The sequence below is a fragment of the Podarcis gaigeae genome, assembly GCF_964106915.1.
Source record: "Podarcis gaigeae genome assembly, chromosome: 12".
Classification (NCBI taxonomy): domain Eukaryota; kingdom Metazoa; phylum Chordata; class Lepidosauria; order Squamata; family Lacertidae; genus Podarcis; species Podarcis gaigeae.
The window spans coordinates 19426358-19447322 of NC_139688.1; the positions used below are offsets into that span (position 1 = coordinate 19426358).

General features: G+C 40.1%; 2 protein-coding genes across 2 annotated transcripts in view; one reads left to right on the forward strand and one right to left on the reverse strand.

Annotated features, from left to right (window-relative positions):
- LOC310827983 (integrin beta-1-like) overlaps nt 1–20965 on the forward strand; it is a 437041-nt gene that overhangs the window by 61912 nt on the left and 354164 nt on the right. The window lies entirely within an intron of this gene.
- CCDC7 (coiled-coil domain containing 7) overlaps nt 1–20965 on the reverse strand; it is a 139935-nt gene that overhangs the window by 19798 nt on the left and 99172 nt on the right. Inside the window, exons 54-65 of the mRNA XM_083704491.1 lie at nt 20147–20272; nt 19289–19408; nt 17380–17502; nt 13441–13560; nt 10583–10696; nt 9856–9975; nt 8845–8970; nt 8486–8605; nt 7493–7612; nt 3363–3482; nt 2233–2358; nt 1515–1616 (exon numbers count right to left, since the gene is read on the reverse strand). Coding sequence (XP_083560617.1) covers nt 1515–1616; nt 2233–2358; nt 3363–3482; nt 7493–7612; nt 8486–8605; nt 8845–8970; nt 9856–9975; nt 10583–10696; nt 13441–13560; nt 17380–17502; nt 19289–19408; nt 20147–20272 — 1437 coding nt within the window. The remainder of the gene's footprint in view (nt 1–1514; nt 1617–2232; nt 2359–3362; nt 3483–7492; nt 7613–8485; nt 8606–8844; nt 8971–9855; nt 9976–10582; nt 10697–13440; nt 13561–17379; nt 17503–19288; nt 19409–20146; nt 20273–20965) is intronic.

Here is a 20965-nt window from a genome sequence, read left to right on the forward strand (position 1 = left end):
TCCTCTGTCATCCCCTTCTCCTTGTGCCCTCCATCTTTCCCAGCATCAGGGTCTTTTCCAGGGAGTCTTCTCTTCTCATGAGGTGGCCAAAGTATTGGAGCCTCAGCTTCATGATCTGTCCTTCCAGTGAGCACTCAGGGCTGATTTCCTTAAGAATGGATGTGTTTGATCTTCTTGCAGTCCATGGGACTCTCAAGAGTCTCCTCCAGCACCATAATTCAAAAGCATCAATTCTTCGGCGATCAGCCTTCTTTATGGTCCAGCTCTCACTTCCATACATCACTACTGGGAAAACCATGGCTTTAACTATACGTACCTTTGTTGGCAAGGTGATGTCTCTGCTTTTTAGGATGCTGTCTAGGTTTGCCATCGCCTTTCTCCCAAGGAGCAGGCGTCTTTTAATTTCGTGACTGCTGTCACCATCTGCAGTGATCATGGAGCCCAAGAAAGTAAAATCTCTCACTGCCTCCATTTCTTCCCCTTCTATTTGCCAGGAGGTGATGGGCCCAGTGGCCATGATCTTCGTTTTTTGATGTAGAGCTTCAGACCATATTTTGCGCTCTCTTCTTTCACCCTCATTAAAAGGTTCTTTAATTCCTCTTCACTTTCTGCCATCAAGGTTGTATCATCTGCATATCTGAGGTTGAGTAGTTTTACACATAAGAAAGTAAAACAAAAGACAAAGCATCTAAACCCAGCGTGGTCATCTATTGCTTCTCACAATCTTTCAAGTCATTCCTCCCATTCCAAGAGCCATGGTTTTCAAGGGTTATCAGTAAGATCTACCCATGTAGGCCGTATGTTTAATTGGTTTTTAGATTCTTCTGAAAATGCTCCTGCTTGGCAAGTCCAAAAAAACTGAAGTCTGAAAAACCTCCCACAATACTTTGATCCTGCCTGAGTCTCATGCAAGAGGAACAGCCTAATCCAAATACCCTATCATCCACCTAATAAATCTACTATTCAAGTAAGATCAATTGTCCTTTTTCTGTTATTGGTCATATTTTTCTTTCTTTACAGCATTTGTTTGGACATACAAAATGAAAATTAATAAAGATTATTAATAAAAAATAGCATTATCTTAGGAAGTGGTACTCAATAGCATCAATACCACAGTACCAGATTGCCTACTCAACAGACTATCTTAAATGTACACACCTCAGTTTAACTGAGAAGTGCATTTTATGAAAACTGGTTTAAAGGAAAATGCATCAAACAGCAGTATTTCTAAAGACTCTACAGGATAGATATGAATTGCAGTGAATGTCACGTGTATATGGCTTCAAACACAAAGAGTTCTACGGAGCAGGAGTACACAACTTCTGTCTCACATTTGCTCTGGTTATAACTCTCAAAACATGGGCATAGCCAGGATTTTTGTTGTGGGGGCAGGCTTTTGTTAGGGGAGGCAGAACCTCAGATTTGTATTGATTTTTATTGATTGGGTGGCAGGTGCCCAAGCTAGGCCCAATAGCAGGAATGCACAACATACTAAAATTTAACACTTTACTTACCACTTACACCACCTTTTGCAAGGTCTTTCAGCTCTTGCAGATTTAATTCCATGTTTTCCAAAAGCAATGTTCTTTTCTCATATATTTTCTCTAATTCAATTTCTACAAAGATAAATAGTAACAGGTTGTCGTTTGTATACACACATGCATTTGGGAAGATTGCTAAACTAGATTTTTAGTAGATGCCCTTCCATGCAGATGCAACAGGGGTACAGCTCAAATTCTTGACCAATATAGTGGCCCTATAAAATAGTCATATGATAAACTTCAAGCACACTAAAGTGGGGAAGGAGAGAAGGAGTTGTGTGTTTGCACAAACAACTGCAGAACTACAACTGCAGGCAGTCACCCTGTTCTTATTCATGGTCTCTGTACATTCACACATATGGATAGACTAGCAAACTTACTGGAATTAGCACTGCTGTTAAGACTACAGAGCTGAGCACAGTTTTATTGGAAGTGTCCACTGGTAATGGTGGGCAGATGTCAAGGGCTGTAACTATGTCAGAAGTCTGGCAACAAGATTCAATGAAGGAATGCAGTGAAAGAAGCAACAGCCCTCATGGAGTGCAACTGGCCCTGTCCATATCAGAGAGCTTTGCCAGTATGGAGCTGAGATGAACATTTTTGAGCACATCATTCTATCACACACTACTTAGGTGAAAATAGAATTCTGAAGTATTGCATGTCTGATGACTTTTTTAAATTTCATACTCACCACTGGGTTTTGCTACTTCCACATTGCCTGCAATAAGATTTTCTATCTCTTTCATGCTTTGCATAATTGCATCTAAACCTGCAGTCAAAAGTCTTCTTTGCTGAATGAGCTCTTGTACCTTTAGCTCTACAAAAAGGAATATAACATAACTCAAAATGTATTTATTTTACACTAACATAAAAGATGAGATATACCAAAATGTAGTTTTTGCCTTTTGAATATAAGTATTTTTACTCTTTAACCGTCACACAGTATTTTTTGAAAAGGATGTAGATTATAGATTGAATAATTTAGGCATTAGGCATAACAGATGAGAAAAGTATAGTGGTAACTGTGCAGTAAAAGGAACTGTAAGCCACACAGATAGAGAATTATTGAACTGTTGCCAGAAGGGATTACTTAGATCCAAGGTCCTACATACCAGCTGGTGGATAGTAGAATGGAAACCTACTTTCCATTGCCAATGTACAATTGGGAGTATCTGCTTCTCTTTGTGGAGTAAGTGAACATGGGAGGTGATTGTTGCACAATACTTCTGTTGCAACCTTTATTCAGTTCAATTTGAAAAAATACCAAAACATCAATCACTTGTTCTCATGGCTTAACTCAGGGATGGGCGGTTCACAGGCAGCAAGGGATGGAGAGAAACCTTGGCTCAGCAGTTGAGGTTAGGCTGCCTGGCACAACACCAGTGGAAGGGTAGCTCAACTTTGGGGTAACCAAAGGGTGGGGAACCAGACAGCAAACAAGTAGGAGTCAAAGTTCAAGGGGTGACAAGGGCGATAATGGACTCCGACAACAGTGCCTGTGTGCAGTACTGGTTGCCAGGACATAGTAGTGGTAGAGAGAGGAGTGTTTTGGCAGTATACTGGGCAGGAAGGAAGTGTGCAGAGAATAAATGGAAAGTTACAACAGTAATGAGAGGGTGGACTGGAGGGGCAGAGTTGGCTGGAGGCTGAGCAGAAGCAACAGAGAGCAGCATGTGGATATCATACAGTCATAGGCATATTGTGCTAGTGACTACTCCACCAAATGCTGTTTGGATGCTGTGGTTATTATGTTGGTGGATCACTGGCAGCTGAGCTGTTTGACACATTCCCATGACTTGGATTGCCCAGTAAAATACTTACCACTGATACCACCTGGCTCGGCAGCTGCAAGAACCTGGGCTTCTTGCAGTTCTCTAAAATTTGTTCTCAGATTTTCCAAAAACACTTTCTTTTTGTCATATAGTTGTTTCAAAGCCATCTCTACAAAGAAATATTTTACAAATATTAGCTGTAGTTTGGCAAATTGCCTTTCTTGAAAATATCTCTCACAAACTAAAAGCATCTATCTAAAGAACAGAGCTCAAATGAATGGTTTCTTTAAAATACATGACATTGTTTTATTTCTTATACAACTATTAAGGCACATGGTCACTCAGTGCCCTGAGGGATATGCAAATGTCTGGCTCACGTAAGACTATATAGAACCTTTATGCTTAATAATTATAGAACTCAATTGTCAGGGAAGAGTTAGAAGTTTCCAGTTTCTCAGAGGCAGAAAGCATTCGCCAAGGGGGGAAGGAGAGCAGTGAATCTAACAGAAGAGAGCAAGAGGAACAACAGGGAGGGACCGGCTGTTCACAGGAAAGGCAAGGGTTAAGTTCTAGCTCAGATTCGGAGGAGGGGAGATACAGGCCAGCTCTAGCCAGGAGGTTAGAAAAAAAGAGCAGGAAAACGAAGGGAAAGGCGCCTTCGCCATTTTGAGGGTGGCTGGTCACGGAGAAGCAGAGCTCAGAAGGTATCTGAAATAAGTGACTCTGAGGAATATTAGTTAAGAACTGTTTATAAGATTATTTTGTTAATACACAATAAAAAGTTATAAAAGAACAAGAAGCGTTTGTGTGGTGATCTGAAGAGGACAACGACCAGTCCTGACATCAATGGTGGAGAATACTTTTATATATTTTTATTATTTGCAATGGGAACCTTTGTATGAGTTAATACTTTATTATCCCTTTGAATATGTGTTATATCTTTGTACGTTTGCCCTTATAGACTGTGATGCCTTATGGTTTACATTTTTGATTCTATGTTTTCTTTATTTTGGTTATGTTTGCACTTTCTTTTGAAACAAATCAATAAAAAAATTAACACAAAAAAGCAATTAATAGCTTTAAAAAATGTTTTACATGCTTCTCTGCTACTTGAATTATATGAGATGCAGAGTGACGTTTAGCTGTGATAAAGAACCGTTAGTTCTTATCTGAATGGCAGTTCTGTAGGCACCACCTTGTAGTTGAAGGCAGGAAAGAGAATTTGATGGAAGCAGGCAGCTTCCAGAATCCGATTTGCATCCTTATCAAGCTCAAACAAATCAGCTGGACAAGACAAAATACAAAAAGAGGAAGAAAATACCTACTTCCCTAATAATAAGGAACTAGAATTGTAAACATTTTACATATTTTTTCAGAAAATTTAAAAACTAGGTAACTTAAATGAAGCGGTCAAGAAACTAGGGTGAGGTCTCATGACCATTGCCAGCAACACAGAGTTACCATTCACACAGGAACCAGCAATTCTCTCTTGCGTTGCTGTAGAAGGTCATCTTTATTTTTATTTATGTAGTTATTTATTAGATTTAGGGGCAATATCAAGCTTCCCTATGTTGGGCAGGGTCTACGATTTATGGGTCAATCCTGTAGTTTCTAGTAAAGGAGCTAGGTGATGCTTGTGTAGCTGCCTTAGAGACTTCAGCACCATTAAGAATGGAGTAGATGTTGAAGAAGGACTCCCCCTGGAGTAACTGGCTCAATTTCTGCCATGTTCCGAAGGTGCTGGGTGGCATTCCTTCTTTGGTCATTTGGAAACCAGAGATTGTATAAAGCAATGTGTTGGCGATGGGCCAGAAAATAAATCCTGTAGCCCTGAAGTTGAGTACCCATCTGTCCAAGGTCTTGGGCTTGTCAGACATTTGAAGACTGCCTCCCACTGGATGCAGACTAGCATCATTGCTGTGACTCCCTTTAGAGGGGGTCTACCCTCTACCAGTGTTAGGATCTTGCTGGGGCCTTGCAGAGCAGTAAGATTAGTTTCAGCAAGAGTGGTTGGGTATTGAAGCCATGCCCTGTGGACAAAAGCCAGGAAAGTCATATGAAGGAAAACAACAAAAGAAATAGCTCTCCAGGCAAGAAAAGACAAGAACCTCCTTCTGTTGCAAGATTTAACTAAGCCATCTTTAAGGGCATATTCCCTGAAAATTTGCCCTATAAGTCAACTCTAGCTGTGGTATCAGCATCCCAGTGCTTCAACCATAGGTTCTCCTTCTGACACCAGAGAGTGAGCTGCAAATTGTGTGCTGCCAAGTGTGGCATCATCCACAAAAGCTGTTGCTCTGGATAACTTGAGGAGGGGCTGGTCCTGATGAGGATTGCCAAGGAGGTCATCCAGCCATATTAGGGAAGCTCAAGTTAACATAGAAGCAGAGCAAGAAGTATACATGGTTAAGTCCAGCCTCCTCTCAGTAGAAGTTGGGCATCCTCATATTTAGGCAGGAGAAATTCATTTAGGCATTGAATTAAGAAACCAGTGTGTCAATGGCTGGAAGCTTCAGCATGTCCATAAATTCAAACTCTAAGTTACCAAATTTGTCAGTCATAGAAACAGACTAATGAAGGGGAGTTATATTCAGCCTTGGTTACGGTTTTGAAAGGACTGGGAATTGGGAGTGATTTCACAGAAGGCTTTGGTTCAACTATTACTGCTGCTCCCTTGGAAGGTGCAGAAGGGGGCTCAGCAAGGTTGTTGTTAATACCAAGTGCCCCCAAACTCTACATACTAAAGGAACAAAGTAGGAATAATGGGTGAGAGATTTGCTCTTCTACTTTGTCAGGGAGAGGCAAAGGGGAAAAGATGAAAGAACAGAAAACAGCAGTTATAGAGAGCCTAAAGAGATCATTAGCAGCCTGTCGTCTGACAGTGGGTCTGAAGTAGAGAGGGAAGAGGATGAGCCTGGAACAAGTCATTCTGTACACAGAGGAAGTCAGGGATGGGGTTTCCGCAGACTTGCATGCTGGGTACGGAAAAAGAAAAAGAAAGAGTAGACGCGGCAACTGTGCAACAAGGGGACGGACGCTAATTGAAACGCTGGAGATGTACTTTTGAACTTTGTCAAATAAATCAAATAGTTTGGAACTGGCTGGGAGCCCGGCGTCTTATCTATGCCAGCTGGACAGCATTAAGCCTCTGACAGCTTGCCGTGTCTCCCTTTTTTCTGCTGGAAAGCTGGTGGAATAAGGAAATAGCTTCAACATGGAGAAGGAGCTGTTGGAACTGAAAAAGCAAAATGTCGCTCTGGAACAAAGATAGGCAGACCTGCAGAGCCGTTTGGAGGAAGCCCGGACTGCTCAGAGAGGAACCCAAGGTGGGCTATCGGCAGATGGGGGCAAGTGTGTGTGGGTTGAACAGTTCCAGGGAGACCCGGAAAGTTACTTGGATTTCAAAACAGAGATGAGATATTTTCTAGAACTTGAAGGAGATAAGTTTCAGAACGATGCAGCGAAAGTTGCTCACATCATTAGACACCTGGGAGGAGGGGCTAGAAGCTGGATCAGGCCGTTAATAGCCTCGGGGAATGAAGCCCTCAAAAATGAAGCCAAATTTTGGCAAGCAAATCAAAGATTCAGATCTATGCTTATGAACCTTCACTCCACTCCCTACTCTCACATTCAGGATTCACAGATAAGAGAGAAGTTAGGTACAGCGAAAAAAACCATCACACATGCTATCCTTCCTTCTGCTAAAATGGCTAAGGTAGGAAAGAGAGAGAGAGAGAGAGAGAGAGAGAGAGAGAGAGAATTTATTTATTCTTGATTTTGAGTTTTGAGAGAAACAGGGCAAGAGAGCCATGGAAATAACAGAAGTCAGAGGGCTTCTCAGAGAAAAGATGAAGACCAGAGGGGTAAGGGTGTAAGGGGTAAGATACACTGAGGCAAACCACAAGCAGTTCCAGAGAAAGGGTAGTGTGATGGGAAAATGGAAGAACAAGAGGAACAAGCTAAGGAAAAGTTTGAAAAGGAAATAGAAATAGCCTAAGTAAAGAGGGAGCTAGATATAAATGCAACCATTTCAACAAAAGCAGGAAATTGGACTGGATTCTGGGAGCTGCCTACTTCACCTGCCTTCAGTCACAAAGTGACACTGTAACCTTCAATAATTACCTCCACTAATGAAAGAATGGATTCTGCAATTAAATATGTCACATATTCTATATTCACCTCTGGCTTTCATTTGTTTTTCTGGATCAGCATCCTGTATATTTTGTATATCTTGAATAATTGCTTCCAGGCCTGCAGCCAAAAGCCTTCTTTGTTCAGTGAGGTGTTGAAATTTTTTCTCTACAAAAAAAGGGGGAAAGAAGGTTTTAGCAACAATAGAAATGTATTTCTTAATATAGCCTTCAAACTGCAAGATGATTATCCCTCAAGGTGTCATTTGTCTTTTGGAATAAGTGCAATAGCAATACTGTTGCAAGCAAGTATAACTGATGCACAAATATTCCTCAAGGAGAAAGAAGTTAGCAACCAAATTCGAAGTTGGAGTGGGTGATTTTTGTGTTGCTTGTTTCTCTTGTACTGTCAGTGATGCTTTCTCTTCATTCTCATTTGTTCTAGAATAAAGGCAGCCATATCTAAAAAGGAACATGTTAACTGTTGCATATAAAACTGAGAAAGGTAGAATAATTCACTTACAACCTCAGTTTTAAATAACAGTCCCGGATAAAATGACAACTTTTATTGTAAAAAAGTGTTTCTAAATATATATTTTAAATACATTTTGGTCAATAGGCATATGCTGGGGGTAGAAACAGAAGTTTATTATTTTGTGAATGTCTCTTCACTGGGCATTCCTGAGGGCATTGCAGACAACTGGGATTACACCTCCTACAACAGCTGCCTATGAGCCAGATCCCCTAGAGCTTTCTTCTGGGAAAGAATCCACTCTCTGCCTCCTAGATCAGATTGGAAGACATGGACTATTCTATATAAAAACTGAAAGAACAAAACAACAGTAACCAGAACCAACAGCAGGCTCATGCACAGGTTGAACCAAAAATGGTTCCATTTGTTTGTGTACTTTTTGATGTGTTCTATTTATTGTTTTGAGTACTTTTGCAACATTTATGTAAGCAACCTTGAGCATGGTTTTAACTATGGAAAGACGGCATACACACAAGATTATGATGATATTTAAACATATGATATACCTACCATTGATACTGCTTGGTTGAGTAGCTGCAAGTGTTTGTGCCTCTAGCCAGTTTTCGAGATTTGAGTCCAAGCGTTCCAAAAACAGTTTTTTCTTCTGTAAAAGATGACTTAAATCCCTGTCTGGAAATGAAGATGTTTTTAAAAATTAAAACATAGTTTTAAATGTTATTTTTACAGCTAGAATCATAGGAGATCATAAATTGTGAAAAGTAGTTTCTGAGACTATATATAGAGTACAATGACAGTACATAATATTATGTTCTTGGCAATATTTCAATACTTAATAATCTCTAGATTGTTTTGATTACTATAGTTATAATACTTGTGATTATGTACAAACACATTTATTATGTACTCACCAATGGGTCTTATTACTCCACCTGTCTCAGAAAGACGAGATTTCATTTTCTGTGAATCTTCCACAACTCTTTCCAGGTTTTCAATCAAAGTCTTTCTTTCCTCATTTAACTTCTTTAATAGATTATCTACATGACAATTTTCCACAATTTGTTTAGAAACACTTTAAGGATATTACTAAGGATGTTGGCATGAACTTTAATATTAGATTATATAATTAATATTATATTACATAAATGCAATACATTTAAACCTAATGACCATTTGTCTTTCTGAAGTTGCTGCATTAAGTATTTTTTCTGTGTTTGACTATTACCTCATTTTTCCTCAACAAAAATCATTTGAATGTTTAAAATGTCTCAAGTTACCATTCAACTCTGTTAAATATGAAATAACACAAGCAGTGTTGCAAACCCAAGCTGAAAGATAGTGAGTAAAAAAAACCCTCTATCATTAATCAGCAGTGATTTTATGTATTCATAAGAAAGGACAACTGGAGTAGAATTGCCAATTGGACTAAGAATGGTTTAATTTTGGCTGAAACTGTGCTGTTCTTTTTGCCCAGCTGTAGATTAATCTCATTACCTACCCACTCAAGTAAGCACCATTTTCACTGTTGTTGTCATGTCTTTTTGTACTTAATATGTTATGTGCTTTCCATATAATAAAGGAATGTGAATGTCTAATGTTCAACAGAAGGAGAAAGAACTCAAAGGTCACGATGGTCAGTATTACCTTTTGAAGACACAGATTTCTACATTCTAATGTCCCTGTCAGGATGGAAAACAATAGGTTCTATTCCTAGAGACTTACAAAGCCAACTAGATTCTTGAACTTTCTAAAATATTTGACTGTTCATCATAGCTGTTCTGTCTGAGTTGTAGAACAGCAGATTACTGAATATCTGTATCAGTAGATAATATCTACTGAAATAGAAGGACACTGCATTTCAGGTTTGTATCTTTAAGATACAGTATTAACAGAACTAGCAGCAAAAATAATCATATACATACCGCTGCTAGGGCCTGGTTGGGTAGCTGCAAGAGCCCAAGCTTCTTCTAGCTCTTTCAGGTTGGATTCCAAATTGTCCAATAAATGTTGCTTCCACTCTGACAGTTTATATAATTCCTTCTCTATGAATAGGAATATTTTAGAATTATCTCTTGAAAAATATGTCCTAACTGCTAAGTGAGGATGATATCCAACTAAGGTATACTCAAAGTAGACTCACTGAAGTCCCTTCATTTCAATGGATCTACTCAGAGTATGATGAACTTGGATATCACCCATTTTCACATAAAATGAAGAAACATATTCAAATGTAAAAACTTGCTTTTGTAACAAGACAAATTTCATCCATCCTTGCAGCTTTTAAAGCAAGGGGTAAAGGCTAACTGAAATTCTTCTGAAAGTGTCAAAAATTGTAGGGCGCCTAGGGTGAAAATACAAAAGTTGACCTTTTATCTATTTACAATATTTGTATGCCAATTGTCCACCTAAGTATCTTAAGTACGTAAATATCTTTAAAAGTTAATATAGTGGATTAAATCAACATAAAATACAATGTAAAATCTAAAAAATATATAATTATAACAAATTTCTAAGAAAATTTGGAAACGCATTATGCTATATATTTAGTTTGTGGTCTGACACATTCTTTATTCACTTTAATTAAGCTTGCAACTCCTGGAACAGTATGCAGACTTAAGCACCTACAAGTGTAATTTAATCAGTATTTACCAGGTGGTTTTGAAACCTGAAGCTGTACATCTTTTAGTACCATCTTGTGTAGAATTTCTTCTAGTTCTGCAGTCAAACGTTTTCTTTCCTCAGCTACCTCCTTTAGTTTATGCTCTACAAAATAATTTCAAGCCAATTGATAACACACTATTAATGCAGTTGAAATAAAAACATTACAAAGTGCAATTAGTACACAAAATTATCCAACCATTTTAAATAGGAATGCTTAGCACTATCACAGTAATGCAGACAGAAATTCTATAACACAGTGCAGCATTTTTATCATCATATTGCACAGAGAGCTAAGTCTTACATAGAACATATCCTGGAACATATCCTGGAAAGTGCAGATATCATGCAAAACCTGACAGGGAGCTTGCTTTTTCTTTTTCTTTTTCTTTATAATCACATACAAAAACAAGCAATGGCATTTATTAATTTCATGTAGCATATTAGAGCTTGGTGATTAGGTTCTGGTGCAGTCTAGACGGCTTTAAGTCCTGATTGTTTAAGCAGTGGAAGCTCCTCAATGAGGGCAGAGGCAGCATCCTTCCAGAGCCCACCGCACCCTCCAGTCGCAACCTGCAGTATAGGCAACTCCCAGTTTACATGGGGGTTACATTCCAAGGCACTGTGTGTTTGAAATTTGGAACACCATTGAAAAAGCCTGCAAACACCTCATTCCACCCCCGCCCCACACCTTTTTGTGATTTTTTTGGGTCACTTTCAGGCTCAGTGTGATGCATGTGTGTGTGGTTGCACACATATTGGACGTGCCTAAAATGGTCACTGCCTGTGCAAGGCATACTTGCTTCCCACCAGAGGTCAGTTTGACCTCTGTGCTAAGAATGCATCCCTGAGCAAGCCCATCTTTCTCCCAGGGAAAGGGTATTTTTTTTCCTGTGTAAAAGTGCTTCAGGCAAGGTGTTGCTTCAGGCAAGGCCCAATGCTCCATTTTTTACCCAGCAGGACACATATTTGGGACTTGGTGGAGTGTTGCTTATGGCTGACCTCAACCAATCGTGATGGTGGGGGTGTGGCCGCACAGAGCAAGCGGGAGGTGAGTAGCTGGTATCTCTCACTCAGCAGACTAGCGAACATGTGAGAGGGAAGGACTGGAGGAGGTAAGCCATGAAGGCAAAGCCACAGAGGCATGGAACTGCAGACTTTGCTGCTTGGCAGTGGCAACTATTTGTAATTAACCAGCATAGGTTTTAAAATATTGAGGTTCTGGTGGGAAAACAAAGCACAAAATTTCCACTCTGTGTCCTGATCTTCCCCCCACCCTTGGAACTGACATTGTAACATGCACACGCTCTAGAGAAGAAAGCAAATGTCTCAATCCATTGCTGGCCCACCCACGAGGCACAGTGAGGCAGTCACCTCAGGGAAGCACGCAGCACACTTGCTGCTCATTGTCGCAAGGTGCTTACATCTGGCCACTGCTGGGCCTCTTGCTGCTGCCAGGTGTGCATTGCTGGTCATTGCCAGGCACTTGCTGCCACCACCTGCTCTTCTCCAGCTTCCCTTTACTTTCCATGTTATCTCTAGGCAGCAGTGGCTCCAGAGGAAGAGGCAGTGGGTGGGAGGCATTTTCAAGTTTCCCTGCAGCAACAAAACATCCAGGGCCAGTCCTGTCTCAGCCATTCCCCACCCTGCTTTGCAGTGCCTATACTTATTAGACCTGTTTAGGGTTGTGGGTTTTTAAAAAAGCAAACAATAGCACTATTGTTGTCAAGCTTCATAATGGTGCACAAAGTGAAATCACCAAACGGAGAGGCAATCAATAAAAAACAGCAAGGCAGGAGAAAAACAACTCAAAAGCCTGCAGCGCACAGCTGATCTTCCAACATCCCTTCCCAAACTGTTAATTTTTATCCAGCATATGCATTCACCTCTCCCTTCTCCAGCTCTGCAAGACCTCAATTGGTTTGAAAAAAGAGATGGTGGTATCTCGGGTTAAGTACTTAATTCATTCCAGAGGTCCGTACTTAACCTGAAACTGTTCTTAACCTGAAGCACCACTTTAGTTAATGGGGCCTCCTGCTGCCGCCGCGCCACCGGAGCCCAATTTCTGTTCTCATCCTGAAGCAAAGTTCTTAACCTGAAGCACTATTTCTGGGTTAGCAGAGTCTGTAATCTGAAGCATATGTAACCTGAAGCGAATGTAACACGAGGTACCACTGTAGTTGCTTTGGGGAGAATACTTCTGTGAGGAGTGATGGAGAGGATGGAAGCAATGGAAGGATTCCGTACGTGTGTGAGAGCTATTTGGAGGAACAAAGTGGTAGTCTTATTTGGGTTAAGATGAGTAACATATGGATTTGCAGTGTGAATCAGGAAATGTATAATATGCAAGAATTACAAGATCTAACTGATCAAACTTGCTTGCTTAAAAAATAATTTTGGCCAAATAATTACCAGTAATACACGCCTTTATTATTGTACTTTGTGACTAGGCAGGCTTGCACAGCAATCATTCTGTGGTTGTGCCCACAACAGTTTACACAGATTTGGAAATGTGCCCACCAGTCCCAAAAAATTGACAGTTTAAACATTGTTTGCTGCTGTTACAGCAAAGTCACAGGAGACCAGGCACTCTCTATGCCTACCTCAACCAAAATGCCTTGCTCTGAGGAAGGACAGCCGTTTCGGAGCATCTGGCCCACTGGGACCTTTGCTCCTGAAGGGGCAATGGGGACAAATCAAGGCAGGGCTTGGAATAAGGTCATTTGGGTGGCCAGGCACCTCTTTGAACTGGTGTGGGTTTCTCCATGTCTACAGGGCCTGGGTTAGCTGTAATCCTGACATATATGTTTTAGACTAACAGAAATCATGAGAAATCACTGTATACATACTATTGATTGTGCCTGGCTGAGCAGCTTCAAGAACTTCAGCTTCTTCTAGTAGTCTCTGATTGGATTCCAACTTTTGCAGCAACTGTGTCTTCTTCATGGCCAATTCTTCTAATTCTTCTTCTGCAAACACAAACACAAACACACACACACACACACACACACACACACACACAAACCTATTGAAAAATGGTTTCAAATGACCTTGTAGCTAATAGCATCACAGAACAAAAGCCAGCCCATCTGAATTTATCTGCCCCCACCCCCACCCCTGTGGTGAGAAAAGCCTAGAATATGGACTAATTCACTAATTGCCTGGGGCTCTGCAGATCATGGGTTAGCATATTTTTCCATCAGGAAGATTATGCATCCATCTGTAGTTCCTTATGCCCTGTGCCTCTGGGAGAAGAGTCTGGACCCTGGAATGTATCATCAGCTACCAGGGGCACTAATGTACACCAATATATCTATAACTATATTATACCTAATATGTGTTTTAATTGTTTTGGGGTTTTTAAAATAATTTTATTTATTTGAGTTTCTGATATAATTCCATGTCAACAAAATATGGTCAAAAAATACAATAAGAAAAGAATCTCTAAAATAAAAAAGAGGTTGCAATTTAAGATTTTCTAGACCTAAAAAAAAAAAAAAAACCATTCCATAACCCACTTCCTCTCCTCTCCTTCCATGGTTCCTGTTATCTATTTTTCCCGTGTTTCCTTGGTTCACCCCAGCTGTTGTAACTACTTTTATAAACTTTAGTTATTTCTTACACTGCTGAAAATCTTACCATCCTGCTAGGTAGATTGTTTGCTTATAATATTTTTTCATATACTGTATTCAATAAAAAATATCCAGTCCTTACATCTTTCATCATTTTGATTTCTTATTCCAGTGGTCATTCCTGCAAGCTCTGCATATTCTAACAGGTTAATATGTCATTCTTCTTTTGTTGATACCTTGTCCATTTTGGGGCTAGTAACACATGGGCAGCTGTTGTCGTGTATAGGAACAAATTTATCTGTTTTTTGGTGATTTCTGTTGTTATTAACCCCAGCAAAAATGCTTCTGGGTTTTTAGAAAAGGATTTTTAAAACATTTTTTTAGTTCATTATAGATCATTTTCCAGTAATTTTTAATTACCGTATTTTTCGCTCGATAACACGCACCTGACCATAACACGCACATAGTTTTTAGAGGAGGAAAACAAGAAAAAAAAATCTGAATGAAACAGTGGATGTATCATTTTTGTGCTTCATGCTGTGGCCACAGACATGTGATTTGACGGTGAGTTTGGGGTAGCCCAATGCAAAAATCCTGAGAATCCATGTCAATCTGTGCTTTGTAACCACGTTTTTGCACCATTGCAGCCCCAGGCAACAGTGGATGTGTGATTTTTTTTGGTGCAGGCTGTAGCCATGGACATGCTATGTGATCTGATGGTGAATCTGGGGTGACCCAATGCAAAGATCCTGAGGATCCATGTGGATCCGTGCTTTGTAACCACATTTTTGCACCATTGCAGCCCTGTTTTTGCATCAGATCATTGCTATGTGATCTGATGGTGAATCTGGGGTGACCCAATGCAAAGATCCTGAGGATCCATGTGGATCCGTGCTTTGTAACCACGTTTTAAGTGGGGAGGGAAGGAAAAACATAGAAGGGACAAGGAGCACGAGAGGAGTGTGCGGAGAAGCAGCTTGCTAAGAATGCAGGAGAGGGGTTTAAGGGGGGGGGGAAGGAAGGCAAAAGTCCCCCCCCCCAAGCCAGCCATCTCTCTCTCTCTCTTTCTCTCTCTCTCTCTCTCCCCTGCATGTTTTCCGCTGCCTGCGAGTCCCTAGACACAGCAGCAGCAGCACCGGAGCACGGAGAGAAATTAGAGGGAAGGACGCTCTGCTTTCCTCTCTGCTTGCCTGGAGGGGAGGGGGTTTGCCTGCTCTTTGTTCCGTTTGAGCAAACACAGTAACGAAACAGAACAGGGTGGGCAGTAAGACCCTGAGGCAGAATGCAGGAAAGCAGCAGCCTCCTCTCCTCCGTGATGGCGCAATATGAGTTTTGCCTGATTTTTGCCCTGTACTTGGGACAGTCAGCTCCAGGGACCACACATTCGCTCAATAACATGCACAGACATTTCCCCTTACTTTTTAGGAGAAAAAATCTGTGTGTTATAGAGGGAAAAATACGGTATGTTACATGATCACCACAGGTGATAGAAGGTTCCCTCTACTTTCCTACATTTCCAGCAATTACCCTTTATTGATTTTGACATTTTCACTAGTTTATTTGGTGTCAAATACAATCTATGCTGCATCTTCATAAAATTTTATCTTAACGTGTAGCATGCTGTAAACCTTGAATTTACTTTCAACAGTTGTTCCCATAATGCAAAATCAATATTGTGTTCAATATCCCTAGCCCAACTTACCATTGAAGACTTTACCATTTCCTCCATTGTCTCCCACTCAAGTAATAAGTTATACATTTTGGATAATATTTTGACCATGGATCCTAATAGCACCTTTTCACCATATTTTTTAGCTAGCTTAAATATTGCACTCAACTGATGGTAACTTAACCAATCTGTTTCGTATTGTCATATCATAATGTATAGAAACAACCCCATTTAGATCGCCCATTAACACAACTTTCCCCTCATATACCTCAAATGATTTCTCCTCTAGGTCTTCATAAAATTCCAATTTTCGTTCATTTGGAGCGTACATTCCCACAAGTATCCATCGTTTCCCTGCCCATTTGACCTCCACCCCATTATTCTACCTTCTTCATCCCTGAATATTTGTTTAGGATCTGAATTGGGATGAACATACAAAACTACTCCCCCTTTCTTTGTTTTATCTGAGGAGATTAAATCTTGTCCCAATCTTTTGTTTCATAGTATTCTTTGATGAAGTCTTTTTATATGTGTTTCCTGTAAACATATGATGTCCATTTTTTGTTTATACAGGGCATGTGCTATTTGATGTCTTTTGGTTTTATTGTTAAATCCATTTACATTCCATGAGAGCACTTTCAAGTGCATCCCGGAGCCCTCTTCTTTTAAACCTTTATTTCTCTTCCTCCTCCTCTGTATCCGCAGCTGCAGCTAGTGCAAAATATGGTGACTCAACTGCTCACTAGGGTAGAATATCACCATCAAACTGCACTTGATGTTGTTTAGTCGTTTAGTCGTGTCCAACTCTTCGTGACCCCATGGACCAGAGCACGCCAGGCACTCCTGTCTTCCACTGCCTCCCAAACTGCACTAGCAGCCAATTAGTTATAGACAGATCCTCTGTCTATAATCTTTGAGAATTCTTGGAGAATGGGTGAGGTCCCTGCAGACTGGAGGCAGGCAAATGTTGTCCCCACCTTCAAAAAGGGCAAAAAAGAAGACCTAGGGAACTACTGACCGGTGAGCTTGACATTGATACTAGGAAAGGTCCTTGAACAGATAATTTAACAGTCCATCTGTGAGCACATAGAAAAGGATGCTGTGATTACTAAGACCCAGCATGGGTTTCTCAAATCATGACAGACGAATCTCATTTCTTCGTTTGATAGAATTACAAGGGGAATGCTGTGGATGTAGTGTATCTTAATTTCAGTAAGGCTTTTGACAAAGTCTTCTATGCATATCTATCAACTGCCTTGTGTTTATAATATAGTATTATTTCCACTCAAAGCTATATTTCATAGCCTATAATTAATTTTCTCCTGATGTAAATGTACAGGAAAACGGCACACTATGACCCTAGAAATACATTGCTATTGGTGACACATGCATTACCTCCATGTATGTGTGCACATGTGATTGAGGGCACATACTAATAGGTTAACTTGCTTCTACCTCCTTTTTCTCAATAGCCTGATAATTGGGCTTACAACACTAGAAACCCTTGGGGGGGGGGGAACTCTGAAGGTCATATATTGTCCACCTACCAGCAGAATCAATCTGTCCTTTTTGTGAAGAACGCCGCTGTATTTCATGTAGACTATGCACAGCTTCTCTTAGATCTTCAGTCAAACGCTTTCTTTCTTGAGCTAATTCTTCTAATTTATGGTCTATAAAGAAATTTGGGGCAATTTATAATACAATAAGTGTGCTATATGGCTACAGAATAAAATAAGTGCACTAAATGAGTGCATTAAATGGCTGGGTTTGTTCTCTACCGTTTTGCGTATCCTTCTTTTGTTGCCTTCTTGTGTGAGTAGCATCACTGGCCACACTGTGAGTTTCTTGTTTGTAAAACAAACTTTACTTATACCATTTTCTTTTACCAGCAGGGATATTTAAAGACTCACAATTACTGTTTTTTAAAAATGCATTTGCTAATCCTGAGGCAACAAAGACTAATGCCGAGAGGAGGGGGGCCTTCTTCAAATACATGCTTGGACATGTATTTCTGTTTGGACAGCAGTGGGTGTTGTGAAATCATCATGCTAACATAAATTCCTCATTGGTGAGATAGGTGCACTCTGTGCATGATCATGCCATTTATTTATGAGGCTCATAATTCATAACCAGACCTGCACTTTCTTCCCAGTAAGTCAATCAGCAAGAGCATTGTCTTTTTTCTTTGTATTTTTTAAAGTCAGCCCACCAGAAGATCTGGAGACCTAATTTAAAATTCCTTCTCTTGACACAGGGTCATTGTGTGGCATTGAGTACAGTATACCGGTATTACTCTGGTGCACTTTCAGTCAAACAGTTAGTCAACAGGCATGGCTTACAGCCGAAGTGAAACAATAATCAAGTAGCACTTTAAAAGTTATTATTACATCTGCTTTCATAGAATGCATCTGCTGAAGTAAAGTGCAGCCCAATAAATATTATGTCATAATAAATGTATTAGTCTTTAAGGTGCTACTACATTCTTTTTGTTGTTTTGCTAGAAAGCATTATGATCTACTTCACAGGGTTGTTATGATGATAAAGGGCTAAAAATATTTTGGCAAACTTAAAATGCTATTACAAAAAAGGAGGATGGTGCAGATGACGATCAAAGCCTATACACAGAACAGAAACCCCACCCAAGCAAGCCTGTCCCAGCAGAAAGCCACACACTGGATTTGCTGAGGACTTACATATAAAGTCTAATGCTTCTAGGCCTTAATATCTTGTGTCCCAGATTCTATTTTCCTTTAATTTTTATTATATTATATTATATTATATTATATTATATTATATTATATTATATTATATTATATTATATTATTTTTCATGATTCCAAAACTACATTGTGACTGATAGGGTAAGTTTGTAAGTGCCTAGCAAAAATCTCCTAGAATTGTTTCCAGTTTCTTGCCCAGAGTCACCTCTCTTATGTCATTGCTCAATACACAAGTGAATCCTTATTAAATCACACACACAAGATAAGGTTGCTCTTGCAAAAGAACCACAGCAGCTATCCCTTCAGACATTTGGCAGGAGTCATGACCTCAGAAGGGGCAAACTTGCCAGTAAATTTCATCTACTTCCAGTCCACCCAAATATTTTAAAAATTTTAAAAATATTTTTAAAAAAAGAGACAGTATTTTTATGGAAAAGATCACATTTCAGAGGTATCCACAACAAAAGTCCCTGGGTTCATTTGTTTGTAGTTTGATAGGCTTAATCCACTTTGGAGGGGCTGATATGCTTATAAACTTCATTTGCCTCTGTCAAAAGAAAAAAGTTATAGTTTTTTATCCTCCAAAAAGTGAATGAAGAAGAGGAAAAAGTGGACCTTGAGAAATAAGTTGAATCAAGCAACCCACAAAGCACCTTGGACCAAGGGAATCTGTTTTACAAAATGCCAAATTTGGGTATGTAGCAAGTCTTGTGCTGCTGCACGCTCCTAAAACATACCACTGTCAGTGCCTGGATGCAGAGCAGCAAGCGCTTGAGCTTCCTGTAGCTGTTTCCGATTGAATGCCAAACTTTCCAGTATCAGAGATTTCTTCTCCGATAGTTCATATAATTCATTTTCTGGAAAATGAAATGTTTTTAAAATTTTAATCATGGTTAAATCACTTGAAAAATATCATACGTGCAAAAGATGAAGAAACTTGTGCAAAAATGAAATCTTTAATTTAAAATAAAAACTTAATCCGTCAGTACAGATCTTAAGACATGATAAGTGAGAAAAATGAAAACCTTCTGGAAAGATAACAAAGTAATTTCCCAGGGTCAATGCTGTCCCCTCGCCCTCTTCAATTTAAAAAGTAGTTCCCCCCACCAAGCTCAGCACTCACAATAGAAATGGCTACTGCACCCAACATTTTACTACTGCAATTACCATCTTTTGAGGCAATAAATATGATGGTGGTGGCTGCAGTCATTTTCTTCCAGCCTTCTATAGTGAGCACTGGGCTGAGCACTGTCAGCTCTCTTTGCTGCTCCTGGGTAAAATTATGAGGACATGTTTCAAGTAGGGGCAGGCAGTGGCAATCTTTCTGGTGCTCTCCAGAGAGCAGCTAAGCAGCTTCTACAGAAGCCACTACTATATTAATTTATGCCGGGGGGGGCATCCAGGTGGTACAGGTAGGGAGACAGGACAGGTTGTCTACAGCTCTCTCAAACTTGACAGCAGCCCTGCCCCAGAAATGACCATGTAAGACCCAAGGCCAGGTAAGACCCAAGGCCCTTTCTACCTCTTTTCAGAGAACTTTTTATTGAAACAACAAAAAGTGACTGTAGACAGAAGGTCATTTATTCTCAACTTACCACTAGGTGACACAGTTATAGGCGCCACTGAAACATGACGCTGTGCCTTTTGTATATCATGCATAGTTGCCTCTAGGTCGGCAGCCAAACGTTGTTTTTGCTCAGCAAGCTGCTTCCGTTTCTCCTCTAAAAAATAATTTCAGACCAAATTTTGTGACAAAATATTAATTTGCCTTCATTTAATACCTTAATTAATTTACTGCACTATATATAATAGCACAATTAGCATTCAGTATCTAAAATATTTAATATAAATGAGCGTATTATATATTGCTCACTGAATGTTCAGATATTAATTGCCTGATTCAGATGTAACACTAAACTATGGTTTGTCTTGACATGTAATATTGTATAAAAACATGCAATGATTCTGATGTAGCATATTAAACATATGTATTAATAGGGAGATAATATTTGAGTTACGATGGCTATTATGTGAAAACAGAACTACTAAGAAACAAAATATAAGAATGAGAATGCTCTGTGAAACTCCAAAATTAATAGAAGCAGTAAAGAATCATATGGGGAGGGGGAGGACTTCCGGGTTTCCCTCTGAGCTCTGGAGGGAATCGGCTCCGCAGGATCGGGTCTTGCCGCTGCGGCGACGCGGGGACCCTTAAAAATCACAGGCGGTGAAGCCTGTGAGCGTGGTGACTCGGCGGGCACCATTTGCGCCCCCCCCAAGCTGCGAAGGAGCCTTTTTAAAGGCTCTGGAACAGGGAAGGGGTGAGCGGCGCGGTGCTGAGAGTAGACTGCTCCTTCTGCGGAGTGAAGCCGCACTGCCATTGTCGGAGAGCGCTGACTTCTTCTTGTGAGCAA